General features: G+C 40.2%; 1 protein-coding gene across 1 annotated transcript in view; it reads right to left on the reverse strand.

The window, feature by feature from the left end:
• The window catches only part of TBCA (tubulin folding cofactor A), a gene marked incomplete at its 5' end in the record, with an annotated part of 39582 nt that extends 19722 nt beyond the window's left edge, over positions 1-19860 (reverse strand). Inside the window, one exon of the mRNA XM_079995885.1 lies at positions 19610-19860. Within this exon, the coding sequence (XP_079852011.1) occupies positions 19610-19860 (251 nt within the window). The remainder of the gene's footprint in view (positions 1-19609) is intronic.
• Positions 19861-24940: the final 5080 nt, after the last annotated feature.

The following is a 24940-nucleotide window of genomic DNA, read 5'->3' on the forward strand; positions in this document are numbered from 1 at the left end:
CTGGCAGGTTTGTCTGCAAGGCATTTAGGATACTAAAACACACACGCATACATACAATGTCACTCAATACACACCACAAAATGATGCCAGCATCCTTAATAGGAGGCAGAGCTGTATGTAAAGTACAGTGTGCAAACACAACCACTGGCATTTTGTAAAATTCCAGCTAACAGAAAATCCTAGACCTGAACCACTATGAATATTTGCTCCCTATATGTTCTTGCAAAAGAAAGCGTTTCTAGACTCTGCAGAGCTGGGGAACAAAACAGCCTTATTCCTGCCATTGCTATTTGATGATAACCATATGCACAATCAAAATATAGTCTGCTGCTTGTACCAGAGCATTCTTGACTTTATGGAATATTTGACCATGGTCAAATAATATGCTGCAACAGAATAGTCAGGGGGTGTTCCAACCATACAAATATTCAGGTAAAGTAGCAAAAAACTCTTGATAAACTTGTTTAATTGTATCAACAAGACCGAGGCAAGTGTGATGTATTGTTGTACTCCATTCAGAAGGCATTTTCTGTGATTGGTAGCAGCAGTCAGAACAGAGTAGCTGAATATCAAACAGCTGCTTACACACTAATTTGGATACCCAGAAAACAGTGCTCATTTATTTGGCACAGCCATTCAATAAATCTAGATTATAAAGTCAAGAAAGGTATATTATGAAAGCGACATGATCCCACATTCTGGTATTCCAATTAACAACTCAAAACTATGACATAAAGCATGCTAACTGTGGAAAGCACCAATTTTGTGTTGTTAGTGCTAGTTATTTGGATTTGGGGTATAGTATAAAAGATCCCCCATTTCCACCTCTTCCTACTACTTTTTTTCTTAAATGTTTCTACCTTGCTTCTGTTGCTCACCACTGTGTATTTCCTCCAGTTACTGAAAAAAAACTGACTTAGTTGGCTTTTCTTATACAGTGGTGCCTCGCAAGACGAACGCCTCGCAAAACGAAAAACTCGCAAGACGAAAGAGTTTTCCGTTTTTGAGTTGTTCCGCAAGACGAATTTCCCTATGGGCTTGCTTTGCAAGAAGAAAGCCCATAGGGAAATCTCCGGGGACCTCTTTTAAATGCTGGCGGTGGGGAGCAAAGCCTTTCGCCCCCTGCCGGTCTTCAGAAGAGGTCCTGGACCTCTTCTGAAGGCCGGCGGGGGGCAAAAGTCTTTGCTCCCCCCCCATGCCTGCCTTCCCGGGATAGCAGAGAAGCGCAGCGCGTTTCTCCGCTATCCCGGACGGCTTTTGAAGGCAGGCGGGGGGGAGCAAAGACTTTCGCCCACTGCCTGCCTTCAGAAGACCTCCGCTGTCCCGGGGGCTTTTAAAATGCTGGGGGTCGGCAGCAAAGCCCTCCTGTCCCCGGAGCTTGCGGGGCGGGAGGTGGGGAGAAGGGCTTTTCTTCCCACCGCCAGCCTTCAGAACAGCCTTCTGAAGGCTGGCAGTGGGAAGAAAAGCCCTTGTCCCCCCCCCCCCAGCCTTCAGAATAGGTCGGGGGACAGACTGTCCCCGGACCTGCTCTGAAGGCGGTTTCCATAGGAACGCATTGATTGATTTTCAATGCATTCCTATGGGAAACCGTGCTTCGCAAGACGAAAAACTCGCAAGAAGAAAAAACTTGCGGAAAGAATTAATTTCGTCTTGCGAGGCACCACTGTACTATTTTGTATCACTTATCTTTTTCTTTTTTTTCTTCATTTAATCTGCTAGGTAAATATAATTAAGGGTACAAGTATAAGTCAGGATATCTGCTTTGCAATGCTATCTTATAAAATAAGCCAAAATGGCCATGCTGGTCTATACAAAAAAAAAGTTTACAGTTGCACAACACTTTTATTAGGACTAATCAACTCACAAAAAATGTGGCAAGCTTTTGAGTTCTCTAGAACACTTCATCAGAGATGCAAGAAAGAAATAAAGTAGGGTGTGGCGAGATGGAGGGAGGAGTAAAAAAAAAAGGCTCAGTGTTGTAGCCATAAGGTTAGCTTTGCATACTCAGCTCTAAGTTGCTGGGAATCACAAGCAGGGAGAGTGTTTTGCACACAGGACCTGCTTTTGGGTTTCCAAGAGGCTACTGGTTGGTCACTGTGAGAACAGGATGCTGAACCAAACAGGACTTTGGCCTGATCCAGCAAGGCTTTTCTTATGTTCAAAATGGTGATATGGGTCACAGGCTAGGCTTTATTTTCTCAATGGGAAAAGCAGCCATTACTTCATCCTCCCAGAATCCTAGGTGTGTAGCCTGGTATCATAGCACCTGGGACTTACACAGCATATGATCTCCATACTGGAAAAAAGTCTACAAGCTGATCTCATAGCTACAATATTGACCCTTGTTTCTACACCTTTTATTTTCCTCACCCCCACCACGCATATTGGTAGATGAAGAGCTCTGGAGAAATATTTGCAACATTTCTGTGACTTTTTGGTTGGTACTAATAGCTATAATTAGAGACGCGGGTGGCGCTGTGGGTAAAACCTCAGTGCCTAGGACTTGCTGACCGTATGGTCGGCGGTTCGAATCCCCGCGGTGGGGTGAGCTCCCGTCTTTCGGTCCCAGCTCCTGCCCACCTAGCAGTTCGAAAGCACCCCTAAGTGCAAGTAGATAAATAGGTACCGCTTTATAGCGGGAAGGTAAACGGCGTTTCCGTGTGCTGCGCTGGTGCTGGCTCGCCAGAGCAGCTTCCTCACGCTGGCCACGTGACCCGGAAGTGTCTGCGGACAGCGCTGGCTCCCGGCCTCTTAAGTGAGATGAGCGCACAACCCTAGAGTCGGACACGACTGGCCCGTACGGGCAGGGGTACCTTTACCTTTAAGAGCTATAAATACTTGGGATTGAACTGAAAACCTTTTGGATGGAATACATGCTTTCTATCACTGAGACAGAGTCTCTCCTTAAAAATGATTTATAGTTATATCTTAAGTCACAGTGCAACATAGGGCATTTATGAATACAACAGAAAGCATGTATACTTAATTTCCATAATTCTCCTTTTGAGTGGGAACAACTGCAGGAAAGGGTATGTAGCCAAGAAAATAATAATTATTGGCCTACCTGTGGATGCACACTCAATATTAGTAATTTATGGCATGCTGATGTTGTAAAAGTACCAAGAACTTCCCAATTTATGTAAGTTGGGGTGAAATACAAGTGCTATAAATGCCTACTGTAAATATTGTTCCAAGAGGAATTGAAAGGCTAAATACAATCCTTAAGCACTAGAGACCCACATTCCCATTGCACGTGTGTCAGACGAGGGTAGCAAATGGAACCCCAACCTTTCCTGTCTAGCTCTGAGTTGGGGGCAGGATGGGGGTCATCAATTGTACTGAGTTTCAGAAACCTCAGCACAGTAACAGAAAAGATTGCCATCCTCTAACCAGCTTCAAGCTACAGGGTGAAATTAAGCTATTTTGGACACAGGGGACAAAGGCACGTCAAGAACCTGAGCTGCCTGTCACCAGAATGCGTCCCAATGTTTCTCTCCAAGTCAGGAGGAGAAAGTTGAGGCTAGCTGTTTGGCTGGTGCAGGTGCTTGCAGTATATTTACCCCATATGCAAGTCCTTATCGTTTCCTCTGACACAGTATAGCCACAAACCACAGTCAAAACAAACACCTCCTTGTAGGGAAGGGAAGCAAGAACTGCAGCTACAAACTAAGTACACTGACCTAGGATTAAGTTCCAATGAACATAATGGAATTTATTTCCAAGCAAACATGTATTGGAGGGAAAGGGTTCTAACAAAAGTAAATTCTGAGTGGCTACCAAGGGCAGCCAACATTTTTGGTTCCATGCTGATCACTGCTGGTGCAAGCTTGTAACTGGTTATTTACAAGCTTGTAATAAAATAAAATTACTACAAAATTTGCTCAGGGGAATTTATCTTCTAGATACAGAGTAACAATGATCTAGGCAAGTTCTGTCGCCCCTGCAGCCTACAGTACACCAGAAATATGTAACATCTTTATTGTAGCCATATTTACACTGCCCTTCTATTAAATTCCCAGGACAGTTTATATAAAAAGAAATACACATCTGGCTTCAATCTGCTCCTATTTTTCCTGCAACATTATACTGGACTGTAAATATCATTAGAAGAATACGTGTCAAGAAAAACTGATGGAGCTCTATCCAAAGCATTATAACTGTATCTACTGCAAACATGCTGAATTAATTCAGTAGGACAAACTGTTTGGCTCCTGATGGGCCTACAAACTGTGCGCCTCAATGTATAGAGTCCCTCATATGGACTCTGATTCATAGAAAGATTTAATCAACACAAGCTATAAAAAACCCTAAATATTCATTACCTGATTTCATTCCTTCTATCTTTAGAGTTAACACACTTTGAGTTTTCTGTTGTGTGTTTGTGCCTCTCTCTAGTGGGCTGCAAATGGTATGAACACAGTTCAAGCACACCTTCAATGACGGCTTCAGTACAGTGGTACCTTGGGTTAAGAACTTAATTCGTTCTGGAGGTCTGTTTTTAACCTGAAACTGTGCTTAACCTGAAGCACCACTTTAGCTAATGGGGCCTCCTGCTGCCACTGCACTGCCACTGCACAATCTCTGTTCTCATCCTGAAGCAAAGTTCTTAACCCGAGGTAATATTTCTGGGTTAGCGGAATCTGTAACCTGAAGCGTATGTAACCTGAAGTGTATGTAACCCAAGGTACCACTGTATCTGCTTTTAATTCATAACATATATTATTCATTTACTTGCCACGCACACACACACACACACACACACACACACGCAGCAGCAGCAGCAGCAGCATTAAGAAATATATGACTATGAACAACAGAGATTAACAATACATAAAAACATAACAAATACAGAATACAATACAATACAATAGCTCAGATTACTACATCAACATAACTGGATATAGCAGGGGTTCTTAACCTGTGGTCTATGGACCACTGGTGGTCCATGAACTGCGTACAAAAATGATTTTCTGAATGCAATAAAATAAACTGTATGCAAGGTTTTTGTATGTGTTTATGTGCATTTTTCTGGGGAGGGGGTCCAAAGTTTTAATCAGATTCTCAAAATATGTGACCATAAAAAGTTAAGAAATACTGCACTGCAGCATACAGAAGAACTACAGCTGACTTGTAAAGCAGTATGTCACAAAACTATTTTCTGATTCATGTATCTTTACATATTCACTGCCATACATCAAAGATGGTCTAATGGTGACTTACAATTGGGGTGTAGGATGAACGGGAAAAACATAGTTGAAAAAATAACCAGAAATGATTTCACAAAAAATTGTAATAAAATCCATCCTCATTTTTCTGTCTATCCCTTACCCCAAGCCATGTAACCATATCTGAGGACAAATATATTCGGAATATGACATATTAAATTCCTGAACATATATATAGAACAATTAAAGCTGAATTGTAAAGCAGTATGTCACCAAATGTAGAAAATTGCAGTCCAATCCAAAAATCCAGCCTAGTGTTATCAACATGACTATATCAGCTAATTTCTTGCAACTAGATTGTCAAACACTTTTTGCATGCTGTATTCCCTAAATAGGATTCATTTTCCATTTGGAGGAGAGTACCTAAAAGCTTAAAAGGGTTGCAGGTGGTGCTGTGGTTAAAACACTCAGCCTAGGGCCTGCTGATCAGAAGGTCGGTGGTTCGAATCCCCACGACGGGATGAGCTCCCGTTGCTCGGTCCCAGCTCCTGCCAACCTAGCAGTTCGAAAGCACACAGTGCAAGTAGATAAACAGGTACCGCTCCGGCAGGAAGGTAAATGGCGTTTCCGTGCGCTGCTCTGGTTTGCCAGAAGCGGCTTAGTCACGCTGGCCACATGACCCGGAAAAACTGTCTGTGGACAAATGTCGGCTCCCTCGGCCAATAAAGCGAGATGAGCGCCGTAACCCCAGAGTCGTCTGTGACTGGACCTAACGGTCAGGGATCCCTTTACCTTTTACCTAAAAGTTTACAGGATCTTTGTAATAATCCCTATTTTACAAATATTTAGGATGGTTAAGCAGATTATGGGTGTGCTGAAATGAGCACACAGAGGTAATTTCACCAATATATTAGCTCACCAAAATCCAAATTGCTTTTAACCCTGAACAAATGTTATGATAAACTTTTAAGCTTCCTTTCACATAGATGGGAAATCTTGCATCAAACAAAGGTACTTTTAACTATCTCAGAGATTTTTCTTAAAACTATGGCTGAAAAGAACATGGGAAGAAGAAAGAATCAAAGGAGAGTCCAGAAGAAGCTGAGGCTCACCACAAAAGCCTCTGGTTTTATCTTCAAACATGATGGTACTGAAAAGTAGGCAGGCTAGGAAGACACAAGATTTGCCCACTCTGGAAGAATGGCAGATGCAAGTGATGGACTATATGGACCTAGCAGAAATGACTGGCAGAATCCGAGATACAGGAGAAGAACAAATAGAAGAAGAATGGAAGAAATTCAAAGATTACCTCCAAAAACATTGTAAACTGTATGAATGTTAATATGATGCAGGATATTGAGGCAATGTGGCATTAGTGACAAAGCTGAAGGAATGTGCAAAGATGTTTCATTAGTAACAAATAAGAGAATCACAGTTTAGTTAACCTAAGGATGGAAGATAAAAAGATGGGTTAGCAGCAGGAATGGTTAACTTTAAAAGAAATTAAGACATATTAATCTGGTTAAAATAGGGGGAAAATCTGCTGAAACTAAATTGGAAATTTGAAAACAGAAAAGGGAGATGTGAGGAAGTCCGGAAAGAAAGCTACATGAAACCAAGAATTGAACCTTTTAATTTTGTTTGATTTTTGTTTTGTATTGTTTGTTTGTATTGTTGTTGTGATGTTTTGCTTTTTGTGTTACTATAAAATTTGTTGAAACTTTAATAAAAATTTATTAAAAAAAATGAAAAGTAGGCAGGCTATACATTTTATGTATAAATACACAATATTATATTCTTGATTAGTTTTTATTAAGAAGAATTGTTTCTCACCTTATGATACGATTTAAAAACAAAAACAAAAGCAGACTAGTCATACTTATTACATTATAGTTGAATATTCAAGTTATGTTTACTAAACGAAATATGTAGAGTTTTTGTTTTGCCACCCTTAAGAACTTAAAAACAGCCATATGCCAATTCAGAAATATCTGACTTTGCGCATATATATATGCAATCTCAGAGCTTTGATTAAGCCACATTATTAACGAAAGCTTCAACAGTTGCAATCTAGCCAGCCATCTCAAAGTCAAAGGCTGCGATCCAGAACCTCAGATGCACAACAAGGTTCACATTGCCAATAATGGCAGATGGAGCTCTATGCAGCTCGTTCCCCTTTCACAGCTGGCAAAGGGGAAGTCCTTAAGCACACAGATACCTAGATGGATCGTATAACCAACTGGGCAGTAAGTGTGCCAGTTTATCCCAAACAAACAGAAATTTTCATTTTTTAAAAAATATATAGCAAAACTCCCTAGGATATAAGCTTATTTAGGTAAAGCTCTGTTTAGTTTAACTAAATTTATAATTTTCTAAATTATAAATACATGACTGAAACACCAAATTATAAAATATATGCAAGCTGAGTATTGCTGTTTTGGCATTGAACACAGATAAATAACCCAGTTCTCAGGAGCACTTGACTGTATTCTACCCTAAACTGGTTTTCCCATGACACTTGCAACTACAGTGGTACCTCGGGTTACAGACACTTCAGGTTACAGACTCCACTAACCCAGAAATGGTACCTCGGGTTAAGAACTTTGCTTCAGGATGAGAACAGAAATCACACGGTGGCAGCGCTGCAGCAGCGGGAGGCCCCATTAGCTAAAGTGGTACCTTAGATTAAGAACAGTTTCAGGTTAAGAACAGACCTCCAGAACGAATTAAGTTCTTAACCTGAGGTACCACTGCAGAGTGAAATTTGGTGCAAGTGATGCAAGCCAACAAAACTCACATAAAAAGATATGGAATTCACATGTGGTCAGAAAAATAGTCTGTGTTGTGACACTCAAAGCAATTATTCAAAAGTTCTGTCAGTGACTCCAACAGGACTACATCACAGCTGCACCACTAACAGAAACTACCATATTTATTTTATCTTTCTTTTAGCAATTATTTCTCTTCACAATTTACTCCCATACAAGTCATATTTGAAAATTCAATTGAATTTATAACATTTTAATGGAATGAAATTAAATCTATTATAGTTAAATGTCAGTTATTAGAGGGTAGTTTATAGGAAAGTTTCAGGCTCAAAACATTATTATTGTAGTTATTAATAAAATTTCTATATCACCTTTCATCAGAGGATCACAGGGAAGTTTACAATATAAAAACATACACATTTTTTATTTCCTTGAGGTCTATTAACACAAACAAAACAGATAAGAAAAAGTATGAGCATAACCTTCACAAGGTAGATTATAAGTATAACATTAAATCAGTTCTGCAAGGGACACAAATTACTTGCATAAAAATTGCTAGTGTAAATAGATGACATCTCCTACTTAAGACAAAAATCAGAACTCCCTAGAGAGAAAGAAAACAATTGCTTTAGGAACCCAAAGCAATTAATTGATTGGAAGGGTTGATAGGTAATCAATTTGTAACCTGAATGAGGAACAGAAAAATCTAGACCCATAAAAATGCTTGCTCAATTGTCAGTTTGATCATTCAAGTATTTAGAAATTTTCTAATTTAAGGATTAAAAATATGCAATCATTAAACTTCAGCAGTGCATAAAAATCTATTAAATTCATAAAATATAAAGCACTGAACTCATCAATATCTAACTTTAAAAATCCAATTTAAGAAATCCTCCAGTTAGCTGAATATTGGGTTGTTTGGATGAATACTAAGAAGGCAGAATCCCATAGGTTAAGTGGGAGGCAGGAGATGGTAAGTAGACACCAGCAGGGGGGTTGGAGTGGGGTAGTGAGATCAAAATTTTGGTTGTCCTGTTTCTATGACAATATTACTTTGCTTTGAACTGCAGAGGGTAAGAATTCCCCCAGTTGTCTAGATTTCATGTTGTGAATATGATAGCAAGCTTTTAAAAACAACAACACAGAGATAGATATCATATAACAAAGCAACTAGTCAGTTTGTTATAAAATTATAACAATTTTATAGGTAGAAGGTAACAATGTTACCTTCTAAGAATTCCACAGCACAGGTTCTGTAGGTTAGTGATGAGGAATTTATAGCCTAGGAGGCTCCCAGAAAAAAATCAAGCTACCCTATGGTTATTGAAAGCCCACTTTTTGCTCTCTAGACCACTCCTATGGATTTTTTTATTTTTTATTTTTTATTAGTTTCAATTCATTATACAACACCAAACATTAAAACAACAAAAAAGACAAACAAAACACAAAAAACAGCAAAAAAAAAAAAGGAAAACATTACATAACATAAGACACCAACAAATTAAACTTACAGTAACTAAATAACTAAATCACACAACAATAATTGACTTCCCTTCAACTCGGTTTCGGGATATGTTACAAGAAGTTTTCTATCTGCGGTTTCGTTTTCTTAAAACTCTTTACGTTGCAAGCGTTATATCGAGCCTACTGTGATTTTTAGGTTTTTTACATCTGTTTCAATATATGTCATAAATTTATTCCATTCATTTTTAAACTTTGTACCTTTTTGGTTTCTTATTTTCTGTGTCATTTTTGCCAATTCTATATAATCAAATAATTTAGATTGCCACTCATTTATAGTTGGGATTTTTGATGTCTTCCAATTTTGTGCTATTAGTGTTCTAGCAGCCACTGCTGCATATTGGAAAAGTGTTTGGTCTTGCTTTTTAATTTCTTCTCCAATTATCCCCAGAAGGAAGGCCTCGGGTTTTTTGTGAAGGTATATACTAAAATATTTCTTTTAGTTCATTGTAAATAGATTCCCAAAACTTTCTAATTACCTCACACGACCACCACATGTGATAAAAATTGCCTTCCTTAATCTTACATTTCCAGCATGATTTGTCTCCGGTTTTGTACATTCTTTCTAATTTTACAGGCGTGATGTACCACCTGTACATCATTTTATCCATGTTCTCTCTAAGTGTTGTACATGCCGAGAATTTCATACCTTTATTCCAGAGTTTCTTCCACTTATCAAACTCTATGTTGTATCCAAAGTCTATCGCCCATTTCACCATTACTTCCTTTATTTCTTCATCTTTGGTGTCCCATTCAAGCAACTGGCTGTACATTTTTGATAGGAGTTTTGATTTGTTTTCTAATATTTCTACCTGGAATCTGGATTTTTTTTCGTTCATCCCATTCTTTTTATCTTCAGTCCACATAGCATTAATTTGGTGAAATTGGATCCAACCTGTCAGTTTATTCTTTATCTCTTCATATGGCCTAATCTTCCATCCATTTTCTGTTTTTACTAGCAAATCTTCATAAGTCCCTCTTTCTCCTTCAATATTTTTTTTTTTATTGTTAAGATATTGATTGGTGATAACCACCAAGGGGTATTTTTTCCCAATAATTTTTTGTTTCTCTCCCATACTTCCAACAGTGGCCCTCTAATAATATGATTAGAAAATCCTTTGTGGACCTTTTCCTTATTATGCCACAAATAAGCGTGCCAACCAAATCTTATATTGAATCCTTCTAAATCTAACAGATCTGTGTTTTTGATGACAATCCAATCTTTACCCCAGCAAAGGCACGAGGCTTCATAATACAGCTTCAAATTATAATACACTCCTATGGAATTTCTTCCTCTTTGAGGGGGGGGGAAATGTGACTGCTACGTGGTGAGCCTCGGGGGAACAAACTTTGCAGTGAGCCAGTAGGGGCAGGGGAAGACCCCATGAGAGAGGACAGAAAGTGGGAAAGAAAAAACAGAAATGGAGTGGGGAGAGGGAGAGAGAGAAAGCTGCACAATCCTGCAAACTCCATCCATTTTAGCCCTGCCTACTGCTGGTGTCATACAGGTTCCCAACATACTACACCTGAGGAAAGGAGGACCACGACAGAAGAAAGGTTTTCCACCCTTGCTGGAGAAAGGCAGTCACCTGCTGCTGGTATGCAAGCTCCATAACAAAGCAACTTGGAAGTGTGTGATAAATTTGGAACCTGATGACCCAGCTGGCTAACCATGTCCTTACAACAGTTTTAAAAAGTCCCCAAGGGGCCAACGGGGGGGGGGGGAGGGTCCGACAAGGGGAGGTATTGCTGTCTGGGCAGCCCAGGATCTCCATACACACTACCTATGCTTGTGCCTTGGAGAGGTCACTTCAGAGGCACACTCCTCTGTCTCTTGAGACAGATGGATGCTAACAACTCTATCACTGGTTTTTCTTACACCTATTCAGTTGCTGTTCGTGTATTTCAAATCCCAAATACAGTGGTACCTCGGGTTACATACGCTTCACGTTACACACGCTTCAGGTTACAGACTCCGCTAACCCAGAAATAGTGCTTCAGGTTACGAACTTTGCTTCAGGATGAGAACAGAAATCGTGCTCCGGCAGCGTGGCGGCAGCAGGACGCCTCATTAGCTAAAGTGGTGCCTTCAGGTTAAGAACAGTTTCAGGTTAAGTACGGACCTCCGGAACGAATTAAGTAGTTAACCCGAGGTACCACTGTAGCAGCTGTTATATTCACCAAACACATATCACTACCTGCAACTGTAACTTTATGACAGTAAGGAAGGGAAGAAACAGTGTTCCTCAACCAAAACAGCAATACAGGGGCCTGGCTACTGTGCGCAACACATTCCTCATGCAGGCCTTCTAAATACCAAAATAGGGGAGGATGCTTAAGAGTCATGGTGGCTCCAACGTAAGGTTAACATATGGTTTCTGCTGAATTTTGAGGGCTATAGCATCTATTTTCACCAACTATTAGTGTTCAGTAAATTGTTTCAGATTAGGAAAGTCATTTTATTCAGGCTTTTTAAAGAGCTTGTACTTTTTAAAAACTAAAATAAAATATTAACAAGCTATGACAAACTTGGCACTATGGTTGCTTATACAACAGTAGCAATGTGTCAGAGCCACAGGCAAGAGAACAAACTTGGGAAGATTCAACAGTTTTGGAAAGGTGGTTTCTAAAAAGGACTGCCTTACCAAAAAATCAATACACTTCTCCCATAGGTTCATGATGCAAAATTCTATAATCAAGGCTTGTAGATTTGTAATTATGGTATGTCAGCTACATTTAAACAAGAGTGTTAAAAGATTGTTAAAGTTAAACTAACACAATTGCAATGTGAATTGTCTTAGTCTCATTCTAATCTACTGGTGTCACTTTCATTTAATCAGAGGGAAACTATGGGCAAATGTCAGTGCTATTTTCACATGCCCCAACATACTGTGTTCACAGCAGTTTTTAAAGCCACTACAATTTTGAAACAGCTAAAGAATAACCATTTCAGAAAATTCATTTATTTGCACATATATTGCTTAAGCTTGAATTTAACTAAGACAGATTCAAATAGAGTCAACAGCTTTTATGTCAGCCTAGCAAAAATATTACAATAATTGCAGTTACTGTACATAGGTAACTTTTAACAAAGGCTAGCTATGAGACTTATGAAGACAATCTGTGAATATGTGTCTATTAGCATCTGCATAATAGAGGTTCAAGTGCCCCTTCAATGACTATAATGTAATATCCGGTTCAGATATGGGTGAAGGATAACTTTGTGGCTGCTGTACTGAAATTTACCCTTTACGCACACAAAAACACCTGTAGTATGTGTGCAATCTATCACTGTGGAAGAACACACAGAAACTTCTAAAAGTGAATGAAATCAAATTTAAACTAGTGTTTATAAAATGTTTGTTAAATTTTAGGAGGGGTGCTAGCTCTACTGATGTTTGCCACTTGGTTGCATGTGTGTTTTAAAGACAGACAAGTATCAGCCCCAAGCTCACCAAGGCCTTTATTATTTTTTAACACTAATAGGGTGGCAAAATACCCCACGTATTGCACATCCAGAGATTAGCCAGCCCTTGCCAGCAGACTCACAATCTAATAGACATGATACAAAAGGATTAGGGAATGAAAAAGCAAGCAAGCATTGGAGTAGGTGCTCTTTCACTAGCTGATGCATGGAACCAGGTTCGTATGCCCCTTACCATGATGATCTCCTGAAAGAGGGCATAGCCTCCGAGCAGCCCATAGGTCATCTGGCTGGTGGCAGAGGCCAGACTGTACCTCCCTTCGGCTCAGTAGTCCCAGGTAACTGGTGGTTGAAACACAGTGCTCTTTCACACAATGAGAAATAGCAAGTTCTCTATTGTTGCTTCTACTCTGGCAGATAATCGCCAAAATGGAATGTCGAGTTGCCACTGACACCTCTTAGACTACATAATTGTCCGAGCTGAAGATCGCTATGATGTGCTCCTTACCAGAGCTATGACAAGTGACAACAACTGCTGGAAAGATCACTGATTTCCACAATGGCTATCAAGATTATACCTTAATGCAGGCTTCAAGGAAGGAAACCAAGGCAAAAAATGAACACTCAAGCCCTTCAAGATCCTATTAAGCAGGATTGCCTCCAAATGACTCTTAAGGACCATCTGCTTTTGGAGTTCCCTAATAACATCAAGAAACACTGGACCAAGTTAAAACATCCATTACTGCTGCCTGCAAACAAACTATTGGATACCAAACCAAGAAACACCAAGACTGGTTTGATGACAATGACAGTGAGATTGAGACTGAACGCATTATTGAAAAGAAAAGGAAGGACTTTCAGATCTGGCAAAGAGATAGAAACTGCACCACTAAGAAAAATCCTATGCCAACGTTAAAGCTGAGGTTCAAAGAAGAACTAGAGAGCTAAAGAACACCTAGTGGATAAAAAAAAGCTCAAGAGACCAGCACTTAGCTGACACTCATGATGCACATAGTTTCTTTACAGCCACAAAGACCATCTATGGGCCAATAAATCATGGCATATGCCCCCATGCTCAACAGACAGTACCACACTTCTAAAAGATAAAGAAGCTATTGCACTGCGCTGGAAAGAACATTACAAACATCTCCTTAACTTCTCACAAATTCCGCAATAACAAATTAGAGATGAGCTTGCAATATCTCCAAATCTGAGAGTTGTGTACAGGTATTAACCAAATGAAAAACAACAAAGCCAGTGGACCTTATGGAATACCTGCCGAAGTCTTTAAAGTGGGTGGAATTGAACTTACACAACAACTTCACAAGCTCATCAAAAAAATCTGGGAGAAAGAGATCCCAGGAGACATTAGGGATGCCAAAATTATCAACCTTTTTTTAAAAAGGTGACAGAATGGATTGTGGAAACTATTGAGGCATCTCTTTATTAGCTGCAACCAGCAAAATTCTGCAAAGAACTTAGCAAATAGTCTCCTAACTATATCTGAGGCTACTCTTCCTGAATCCCAAAATGGTTTTTGACCTTCTAGGGGGACAGTGGATATGATTTTCACTGCTCGACCATTCAAGAAAAATGCAAAATCAACCCCTGTATATAGCATTTATTGACCTGACTAAGGCCTTCAACACTGTAAATCATAATGTCCTGTGGACTGTCCTTCTGAAAATCAGCTGCCTAGATAAATTTGTGAACATCCTTCACTCCTCCATGATAATATGACAGCAACAATTGCAGATAACAATGGCTATCAAAGCAAACCACTCACAGTGGGATCAGGTATTAAACAGGGTTGTGTTATTGCCCCAACTCTATTATTTTCATTGCCATGATCCTACACATTGTTGAAGGGAAACTCCCCACTGGGGTAGAAATCAGGTATCGAACAGATGGAAAGCTGTTTAGGCTGAAAGCAAAGAGTAAGGTCACCATAACTTCCATCATAGAGCTTCAGTATGCTGATGACAATGTAGTGTGGGCACACTCAGATGATGACCTCCAAACCATCCTAAATATCTTTGCAGAAGCTTACGAAAAACTTGGCCTATCGCTCAACATCCAAAAAACCAAAGTGCTGCACCAACAAACACAAAACAACCCCTCTGCAGCACCACAAATCCAACTCAATGGTGTAATGTTGGAAAGTGCTGATCACTTCTCCTACCTGGGCAGCTATCTTTCCACAAGGACTGACATTGATGCCAAAATCCAGCATCGCCTGAGCTCTGCAAGTGCAGCTTTCTTCCGATTGCAGAGTGTTTGAGGACCGGGACATTCGCAGGGAAATCAAAATGCTTGTTTACAAATCTATTGTACTACCAACCTTACTGTATGCTTGTGAAACAAGGACCACTTATAAATACCACCTCCAACTCATCAAAAGATTTCATCAACGGTGTCTCCGAAAATTTTTACACATCACTTGGGAAGACAGGCGAACTAATGCCAGTGTACTGGAAGAAGCAAAGATCACCAGTGTTGAAGAAATGATTCTGCAACATCAACTTCGTTGAACTGGTCATGTTGTTTGGATGCCTGATTATCATCTTCCAAAGCAACTACTCTATTCCGAACTTCAAAATGGAAAGCGTAATGCTGGTGGTCAACAAAAGAGGTTTAAAGACTCTCTCAAGGCAAATCTTTAAAAAGGTAGCATAAACACCGACAACTGGGAAACACAGGCTCCAACTCCAACTCAGAATGAAAGGGAGAAACGTGCTAAGAGGAAGGCACGCTTGGCAAACCTTCACCATGATATACTCCTGCCTGGAAACTTATGTCCCCACCATGAAAAGATGTGTGGATCCAGTCACTTATGGACTTACTGTTAAGACCGTGTTCATGGAAAGCCAATCTTACTCAGCTACAAGTGATTGCCAAAGAAGAAGGTGGCTACCTTTTCCTTCCTTGAAAAGTACATAAATCTGAAGGTGAGTGTTGGCAACTCAGGACTCAGGGGGTGGGGGGAAGAGGACAGAATAGGAGAAAGAAGTTTATCATGTGAACACTCACAAATACTCCCCAAGCCAGTAAAGTGGAACGCTTTCAGTTGCATAATTTTTCATATGTCCCCACCCCTACTTTCCACCATCAGATTGCAGATGACTACTGTCTCCACTGACTGAAAAGTAGAAATGACAGATATGGTGCTTTTCAGCACTGTCAAGGTACAAAATAATGAATCCAATGCACCTCAAATCAACCCTCAAATTGAAATATGTGTTCTGTGATTTGTGGTGGTGGTTTTATTGTCACCCTATACAGGGAACTTGAATATACTGAAGAATGCTTAATAAGCTCTAAAGCCCACCTTAAAACAAAAACCAGGAGTGACTGAATTTTCAAAAATCAATACTTTAAACAACTCATATTTTAATACCATGCATTTTTATTAGATATGCAAGAACTATCAGAAGTTTTCAGACTGAACTTGAAAATCCTATTTACACTTACTTTGAAGTGAACCACCAGGGGCTTTAATTCCAAGTAGTTATGAATAGAACTGCACTTCTTTAAATGTTTCAAAATTCAATCATTGTCCCATCAGACACACAAACTGTTGAGCATTAAGCAAATTACTTAGCCACTTTTTACCAGTCTAGAAAAAGAACGGTGAACTAATACTAGCTTCTCAAATTAGTTTTGTGAAGGTCATTAAATCTTTTAAAAATACAATTAAAAATACATTTTTAATGCAAAGCTATTATTGATGTATTTTATGTTAAAGCAATATATAAGTTTAGATTTGATCTGAAAAAAAATGTTGCATTTATTTCAATTTTGCTGATCTCATCAAGAAATAAAAGTGTGGAGGCTGGACCTGGTCACATATCAGCCAGCTCACTTTATACAGTAGGCCACATTCCAGTCATGCAGAAGTCAGCTTTCTACCAACCCTCCTATCTCCTCATCCAAGCAATCAAGAAACGATCACAATACAAGGACATATTTCAGTCAAGCAAAAGCACTTAAAGAGAGTAGAGAGCAGGGTGGTAAAGTGTGTGGGGCTACAGAAAATGCTAAAGGATGGAGGACCACAGTCACACACAGAGAGAGACCCAAGCCCAAGGTTCTTCACCCTTATCTTAACAGTATCTTGAAGGGAGAGGAGAGTTCAGTGTATGTGCTTCATGAGGAGAAAAACCTCTGGCTCCTCAACTACACAAGAAGGTAAGAAAAAAGAACATATATTCACTGTTCACACCCTACTACTCCTACTCCTACTGTATATAAGGCACTCAGGTTTGGGACCAGTATTATGTAGGACAGTGGACAAAGGTTTCAGGATGGTTGGATTAAAAAAAAAAGTCCTAAGCCATATCTTGAAACTTTTACCCTTGTGGGATGAAGACAGCATTATAAGGCTCCTATTTCAGGCTAGTTGGCATCCCAATGAAGAACATTCCTGTCAAGGGCTGGGGATAACATTTTGCTGCAGGTCTCCACTTGTAATTTTATCAGACACAATATATTAAATAAACACTTTGCTCAGAGATTAGAAGCCCAGTTCACAACCTGTTGCCATACTAAAAAGAGCATCAAATAAGTATTTTAAAATCAAAACAAAAAACTTTTCTGGATTTGGCCTAAGTTTAATATAATGCTCTGAAGCTCTGGGTTTCTGAAATAAAGGATATATATTATAGTCTAACAGGTCTCAAATTCTATTTTTAAATGAAAGGACATGTGGCAATCTTAACAGAATGCTAGCTGTCCTCTTGCAGTCAAAGCTACTTGAGCAGCATCAAGTTGGTTAAGTGGAGACAGGTACATTTTCACAGGTACTTGTGACAGCAGACTGGCCATTGGGTTTTACATAAACAGTTTAATTACATGACTGGGCCTTCAGCCAGTCTTCAGAAAATTGACTCAAACTGGAAACAAAGTCTGAACCAAAGGCAGAGAGATCTGCATGAGTCAAGAGCTTAATTAGTGTCTCCCACATTTCAGAATTGTGTTTTATTAGATTAAAATCTCAAGAACTGACCCACCCACCCAATTGCTAGCATACAAAAGAAGTTGCAGCCAGTGATTTCTGTTCTTTGCCATTGAGATCAGGGTTTCAAAAACAGTGAATGTTCATTACTTTTCTATGAAGTTGTGATATTCTGAATGGGAAGACAGGACATTGCCTCTTGTCAAATTCCCCCAGTATTTACCTAGACACATGCAATCAATATTAATCTAGACTATTATTAGTCTAGCTTGATTAATATTAATATTGATTACTATTAATCAATATTAATATTAATCAATCTAGACTAATAGTCCTATAATAAATCCTATAATAAATATAACTACCTATCAATGTATCCATCAGGATAGACCCAATTCACACATGCATCACTAGATAATATGTAAATGATACCTTGATGTTACAATGATATAGGATTATGTAAGTAAAAAGTCATTAGAAAAGGAATGTTTGCCACATGATATAGTAATTGTGAGCAAGAATCAGGGGTGGATGGCCATTATTCCATGTTAAGTAATCCAGATCAAGTTGTGCATTCTTAAGCATTCCTTGCAAGCACTCTAGTGTTCTTGCACAACACCCTTCTTTAACCCAGATTACTCACCTTGAGGTAACTTGTGCCCTTTGATTCATCTACACAACCATTAACTCTATTTAAATCATCCATCTTTAAGAAATATACTGTAGTTCGTTTTGTTTTGTTTTTAAATAAAAACACCTGGACCATTCTTTCAGTTAAAATCTGCACACTATACTGCTGACAACATTTGGTATCTGGCCACACTGAGAAGTGCTTTTAAATACTCATTGTGCTGCATCTCTTAAGAAATATGCATTTAAGACAGTGCTTCATTTCTAAACGGCCAGGAATCAAAATTGCTTGGAAGCCACAGCACTGACCTAGAGTCCATATCGCCTAATCCTACACACCTGCAGGATTATGTGTGTGAGAGGGTGGGGAGAGGGGGGGAAGAAACAACTCATAAACTAAGTGCCATTACTGTTTATCCTACGTTGAGAACCTTACTCCAGGGGCTGAGCCTTAAGCTCAAGACCAATACTGAGAAAGAGGGCAGTGGAATAGAGTGGCCAGAGCCAGGTTTCCCATGCGGTTGGCCACTGTGGGAACAGGGTGCTGGACTAGACGGGCAATGGCATGATCCAGTGCGGCTCTTATGTTATTATGGAGTGATACAGGTTCCATCATCTGAAGGCAGCCCTGTTCAGGGAAGTTTTTTAATGTTTGGTGTTTTAAATATTCTGTTGGGAGCTGCCCAGAGTGGCTGGGGAAACCTAGCCAGATGGACGGGGTATAAATATATTATTATTATGATTACTATTACTATTATGATTACTATTATTATTACCCCACCCAGCCCACTGGATGGTCACTCCCCGCCTAACCCATCTCACAAGGCCGTTGCGTGGATCAAACAGATCGAGTACGTTGCTCTTCCGGTTCCTTGGATGAATAACGAAATATCACATACGCACACTTTCTCTCTCTCACACACACACCCCTTTACAGGTCTATACAGCACTGGCCTTTCACTTACGTCCACCAACGTGAGGCACCTAGGCGCTCCCTCAGGGACGTGCGCCTCCTCCGCCACTCACCCCACCTCAGCCGCTCAGCCTTTGGCCAAAGGCAACTGACCACCCGGTCCCAGGCTCCACAGACCCGGCCCGCTGTGGGCCCCGCGGCATGTGGCCGAGGCCCAGACCCTCGCATACTCACCGCTTCACTACGCCCGTTTTAATTTTGATCTGCCGGACGCGAGGGTCTGCCATGGCGCGAGCTCTGTGGGTGGTAGAGGCAGCGGCGGCGGCGGTAACGACGGCGGCGGTTGGCAGGGGCGGGAGCAGCACGCCAACCGAAAAGACAACAACGGCTACGCAGCGAGGCCAGCGGATCGCGCAAAAAGTACGCATGCGCGAAACGCCGCTTCTTTCCCGACGTAAACTCCGCCCCGTAGTGGACTGTACCATTAAGGAAAGGGACGGATGTATAGGGGGGATGGGGGGGACAGTTAAAGGACGGGTTCATAGTTTAGGGCGGGAAATACGTGGAGCCGTTTCGCTGCTTCAAGTCCTGTCATGTCCATAGATGAAGAAAGAGGCTATAATTGCTGTTTTTCCCCCGCCACAAATTTGCTATGGCAGTTTGCTATGGCTGGAGGAGAAGGAGCGTTATTCAACGCGTGCCTGAAAGGCCACCTCACGGTACAAACTCCCCATACAAACGTAGCTCTTTCTCTTGTTCTTCTCTTATTTTCCGTTATGCTTTGTGATGTTCTGACGTTAATAACCTTGTCGCCGCCCACAGTGAGGGTTCACACCACGTTAAAAAAAAAGTTCATAAGTTTATTGTTTTAGCCAAACGCCATGACAAAATTGTATCAGTAGTATTAATAAAATAATGCAGAACTGTACTTCCATAATATAAGTAGACACCCAGGATTTAAGAGAGAATGCAGCTTCAATTCCAAAAGCGTAAGTTCGTTCCTTACCAGGATCCAAAATGCTTCAGGTGTACTGTTGTTGCTCAGGGGTATTTTTTCCAAATTCTCAAAGCTACATTCATACAAATAGTTACTTCAGTTTAGAAACCCACTGCAAGTGCCTTAAGACTTTAATTCCTGGACAATTCACACTGAAATTGTGTGAGTCACTAGTAGGCCTCACAGAATGCAATCCTGTGTATGTTTACTTGGAAGTAACTCCCACTATGTCCAATAAAACTAGCTCCCAGGTAATGTGTGTAGGATCGCAACTATGCGGAGCATTCCTGCACAGTACTCTGCTAATGTGGGAGCCAACTTACACTGTTGCACATTGGCACAAATTAACAGTCGTACAGTACCTTGAATGAATGAGGCAACAGGTATCCATTCGTAAGAAACTATGTATCTGTAGTGACCTCTGCTTACAAAAGCCACCACTTTGTGTTTGGAAATGGTATTTCCAGCTTATACCTTTCCTGTGCTCACAATAGGCTGAGGCCATCTTTAATGGGGAGCAATACAGGATGGCATTCTGATGGCACCAGTGTTGTGTGAAAGCTGGAAAAAAGGGGATCCCCACTTTCACAACAAACCCCTACCTAGAAGTACCTCCAGAGTCCATCAAATGTCCAGCAAGGCATCAGTAAAGCTGATGTCTCAATAAGAAGATAATGTAGAAGATTTGTTATTAAAATGCCTGAAAAGGGCTTTAAAGTGAAAATGAACAGACATGTAGGACTCCTGTTTATAGAGGAACTCCTGTTTGAAGAGGAGCAAAACAGGATTACTTGTGTGACTTGGCTGGGTGCCTCACATGAAAGCAGTTGGCCAGATGTAGTTTAGATTTAAGATTTGCAAGCATTGTGTGTAAAACTTCCCCGTGCTGTTTATATTCTGGGGGAGGAAAATCATAAGAACATAAGAGGAGACCTGCTGGATCAGACCAAACCATATCTAGTACAGCAGGGATAACTAACAAGGTGCCCTTCAGATGTCATTGAACTCCAGCTCTCATCAGCCCCAGCCAAAATAGCCAATCATCAGGGATGATTGGGGTTACAGTCCAACTACTTCTGGAAGTCAGTACACTGGCTGCCCCTGTAGTATATCATCATTTTTTCCCAGAGGGACCAACCAGATGCCTCTGGGAAGTCCACAAACAGGACACCATTGTCCTCATAATGTCATTTTGCTCACATAGTGACCCGAAGTGACTTGCATTAAAAACAATTAAGAACAACTATGAAAGCCTAAAAGCACAGCTATACAAATAAAAGGCAGGACTTCAAATCCCACCTCAGTAAAACAGGCCACAATGTTGCCTTTCAGATTAAGGACCAAAGGCCCATGTAAAGAGAAAAGGTTTGGACCAGTGCCTAAAATTAAATAACTATGGTGCCAGGTATGCCTCCATGGGGAAAGCTTCCCATAAGTGTAAGGCCACCACTGAAAAGGACATGAGGGCAAGAGTCTTTCGCCTTGTTGTTCAGAACCATGCTACTTCTGTTCTTGGAGCATTAATGACTAAGATCCATTGATAACCTCATATTCCATGAATTTGCTTAATTCCCTGCTTTACAGTATTGTTGTAACAAAGGCTTTGAATATCCTAAAACAGGCATGGCCAGACTTCAGGCTTACGGGATATTCTTTCTTTCTTTCTTTCTTTCTTTCTTTCTTTCTTTCTTTCTTTTACTGGTTCTAACTGGAATCAAGTGCAAAATGGTGGCAGGAAGCTATTTATTTATTTTTAAAGTATATCTTGTCTTTCATCCTCCCAAGCAGTTTAACTACCGACCACACTCCACAAAGTGTATACTGGAGTACCTGTATATACAAGTACAAATCTGTGACTTAATACTGAACTACAAATCAAGGATTCCACTAGCCTAAAATGGGGGGGGGGGCAATTTTGTTGTTGCTTTTGTTAAATGATTGGAAGTCAGAAGCCATTGTCAATCTACTGTGAATTATCCAGTGATCTACCAGTAGACTCCAATCTAACTTCTTCTCACCCTTGCTCTGAAGCAGTAGAAAACTGCTACATATTACTTACCTGTCTATACTGTATAACAATTTGGAACCATCATGATTGTGAAACCTGCACAGCATCACAGGTTGTACCTTCCAGTCTTTTCCATCTATATTGAAATTATGTTCACCTTTTCTCTGCCTTTCTTTCACCGCTCCATCAGAGCTTTCCTTACAGAAACATCTAGGTCAGTAATCATGGAAACATTACACTAACATACTCCTTAATATATTATTTTCTCAGTGGCAACAAGACAAAATGACAGTATAGTCTAGTATTCCTCTACCTTGCCAGAAATCTTCCACTGAATTAAAACCTGCATTCTGAAAACAGTCATAAAAGAGCCCTGCCTATCTAGTATAAGCACTCACACTGATTAGCATATAACACTCAACCATCACCATGGTTTAGCTAGCATAATAAGTGAACACAGCCCAGCAGCTTAACTATGATTCATTTACTGCCAACAAACCATGATCTGTAGTCATGGTTTGTTGTTGGCTTATGAACCTTGATTTGTTTTAAATATAGCTTTGTATTATGTTTGAAGTCAGCAACCTTCCTTTACCATGGTTTGTTTGACCACCCCACTACAAATGCTCACCAAACATACAAGTACTGTAATGAGTAGCTGGAAAATAAGGTAAACTTTGGAAAAACAACTTGTACAATTTAAATAAACCACAGCTTGGTGTTAGGTGTGAACCAAGCCAATGAAAGAGAGAAGATCAAACAACTTAAGATTTCCCTGGCAGTATGAAAGACCAGCATAGAATGGCAGCTGAAGCATTGGAACAAGTTTTAACCAAGGGTGGGAACTGTAAAAGGAATCTATTCTGGTTCAAGGAAAGCATGTGAAGAAGTTGTGAAAGTAAGAACTTTCCTGAAATCTCAGCTCACCTCCCATGTGGTTCTGTGTTAAATATAGAGATGAAGAGATACAATTACACAAGGTCACTGGAAGCCTACTATGAACTACTCTTTACTGAATCAAAGTACAGTGTGATAAATTTACAGCTTGCCTCTAAATACAACCAATGGCCACTTGTACTGGATAACAGAAGTTACGATGCAGGTGTCAGGTTCCTGCCCTCCCATGCACTTTAAATGTATTAGTTATGATGGGTTATTGTAGGGTCAGATATGCTATGGTTTATCTATGAGAATTTAAAAAACAACAACATGATGTGTTCAGACCTTCAGGGCTATGTACAAGGCATCCGTCAAAGGCAAAATTGAAATTGAAATAAAGTCACACATCCTTTGTGGCTATTGTTTTTTTGTTTTTTACTTTTACTTTCCCTTCTTGTTCACATGCAGCAGATAAAGTTCTTCCTCCCTTCTTCCTTGGCTCTTCCTTTCCCAAATACCCCTTCTCTCCTGTTTCTCTTTTTATTCATGCTCTAGTAACTACACCCATATTCCCTGATGGTGCTGGCTTCTCTGCACTTTGCTTGCTTTCTGCCCCTTTGTTTTACTCCCACCATCTACCCTCCTCTCAATTTTTTTATCTCCCCTGCTTTCTGGGAGCTCTCTTCACTCTCCACCCCAGATCTTGTCCCCTTTGTTGGTATCAGGCTGTTGTTTTTAAGTGTATAGTCATGGAATACTTGAGATATTAATGAATGACACTTACAAATTAATTAGGAATTGTGTATAATATTTATTTTAAGCTTATGTCACTTGCAGAACAAAACAAAGTATGTATTCTCCAACTTCTGCTTTGGTAATTAGAATATTCATAGGCAACACAACGATTTGGGAGTTAAGGTTTGCAGGCAATGGGGCAGCCAGATTTTAGCTTTCCTCCAGATGAACGTTTATGTAGGCATTTAGGGGGCAATCATATTTCAAGATCCACTGGGATAAGCCATTGAGGATGCAGCATTACAGTGGATCTCCGGCTCAGCTGAGCTCAGCAAGCTTCATGTTGCCAGCCCTGGCTCAACCAACAATATCCCAGCATAACTTGCTCAGGTGGCTGAACTAAATCTGTCAAGCCTGATGTAGGTCTTAACAAGTGGGTGTAAGGGGGCAGGACCAAAGAAAGGTGACTTAGCCTTGATCCTATGTCCATTCAGTTTTGTCATGTGGCCTGGCACTCAGGCATAGAACACTGTTTTAAAGGCTTATTTTTCCTCTTCCTGGCTTAGGCAGAGCAGCAGCCCCCCCACTTAATGGGGTTTGGCTCTGGTGTAACTTTACCCTGGCTTGCTTTACGCCAGCTTCTTGTGCCTAAGATAACTCCCCAAGACTCCATAACTGTCGGGTGCTCCTTTGAACGCTTCGTTTGTAACATATTCTTAACCATTTTAATTAATGTTTCCCCCAGTGTGTTTTGGGAATATTGTAGGGAAGCTATTCAAAGGGAAGCTAGTATATACAGTATACAGATCAGAAGCCAGTTCAGCTCCAATACTTAATTCAGCTTAATTAACTGAAATATGAGTACTTTGCAGTATAAATGTGTTCTAGGTTGGATGGCTCACATTTTTTGTTTAAAGTGCTTGTTAAAAGGATTCCCCCTCTGCAG

Source organism: Podarcis cretensis (genome assembly GCF_951804945.1).
Source record: "Podarcis cretensis genome assembly, chromosome: 11".
Classification (NCBI taxonomy): domain Eukaryota; kingdom Metazoa; phylum Chordata; class Lepidosauria; order Squamata; family Lacertidae; genus Podarcis; species Podarcis cretensis.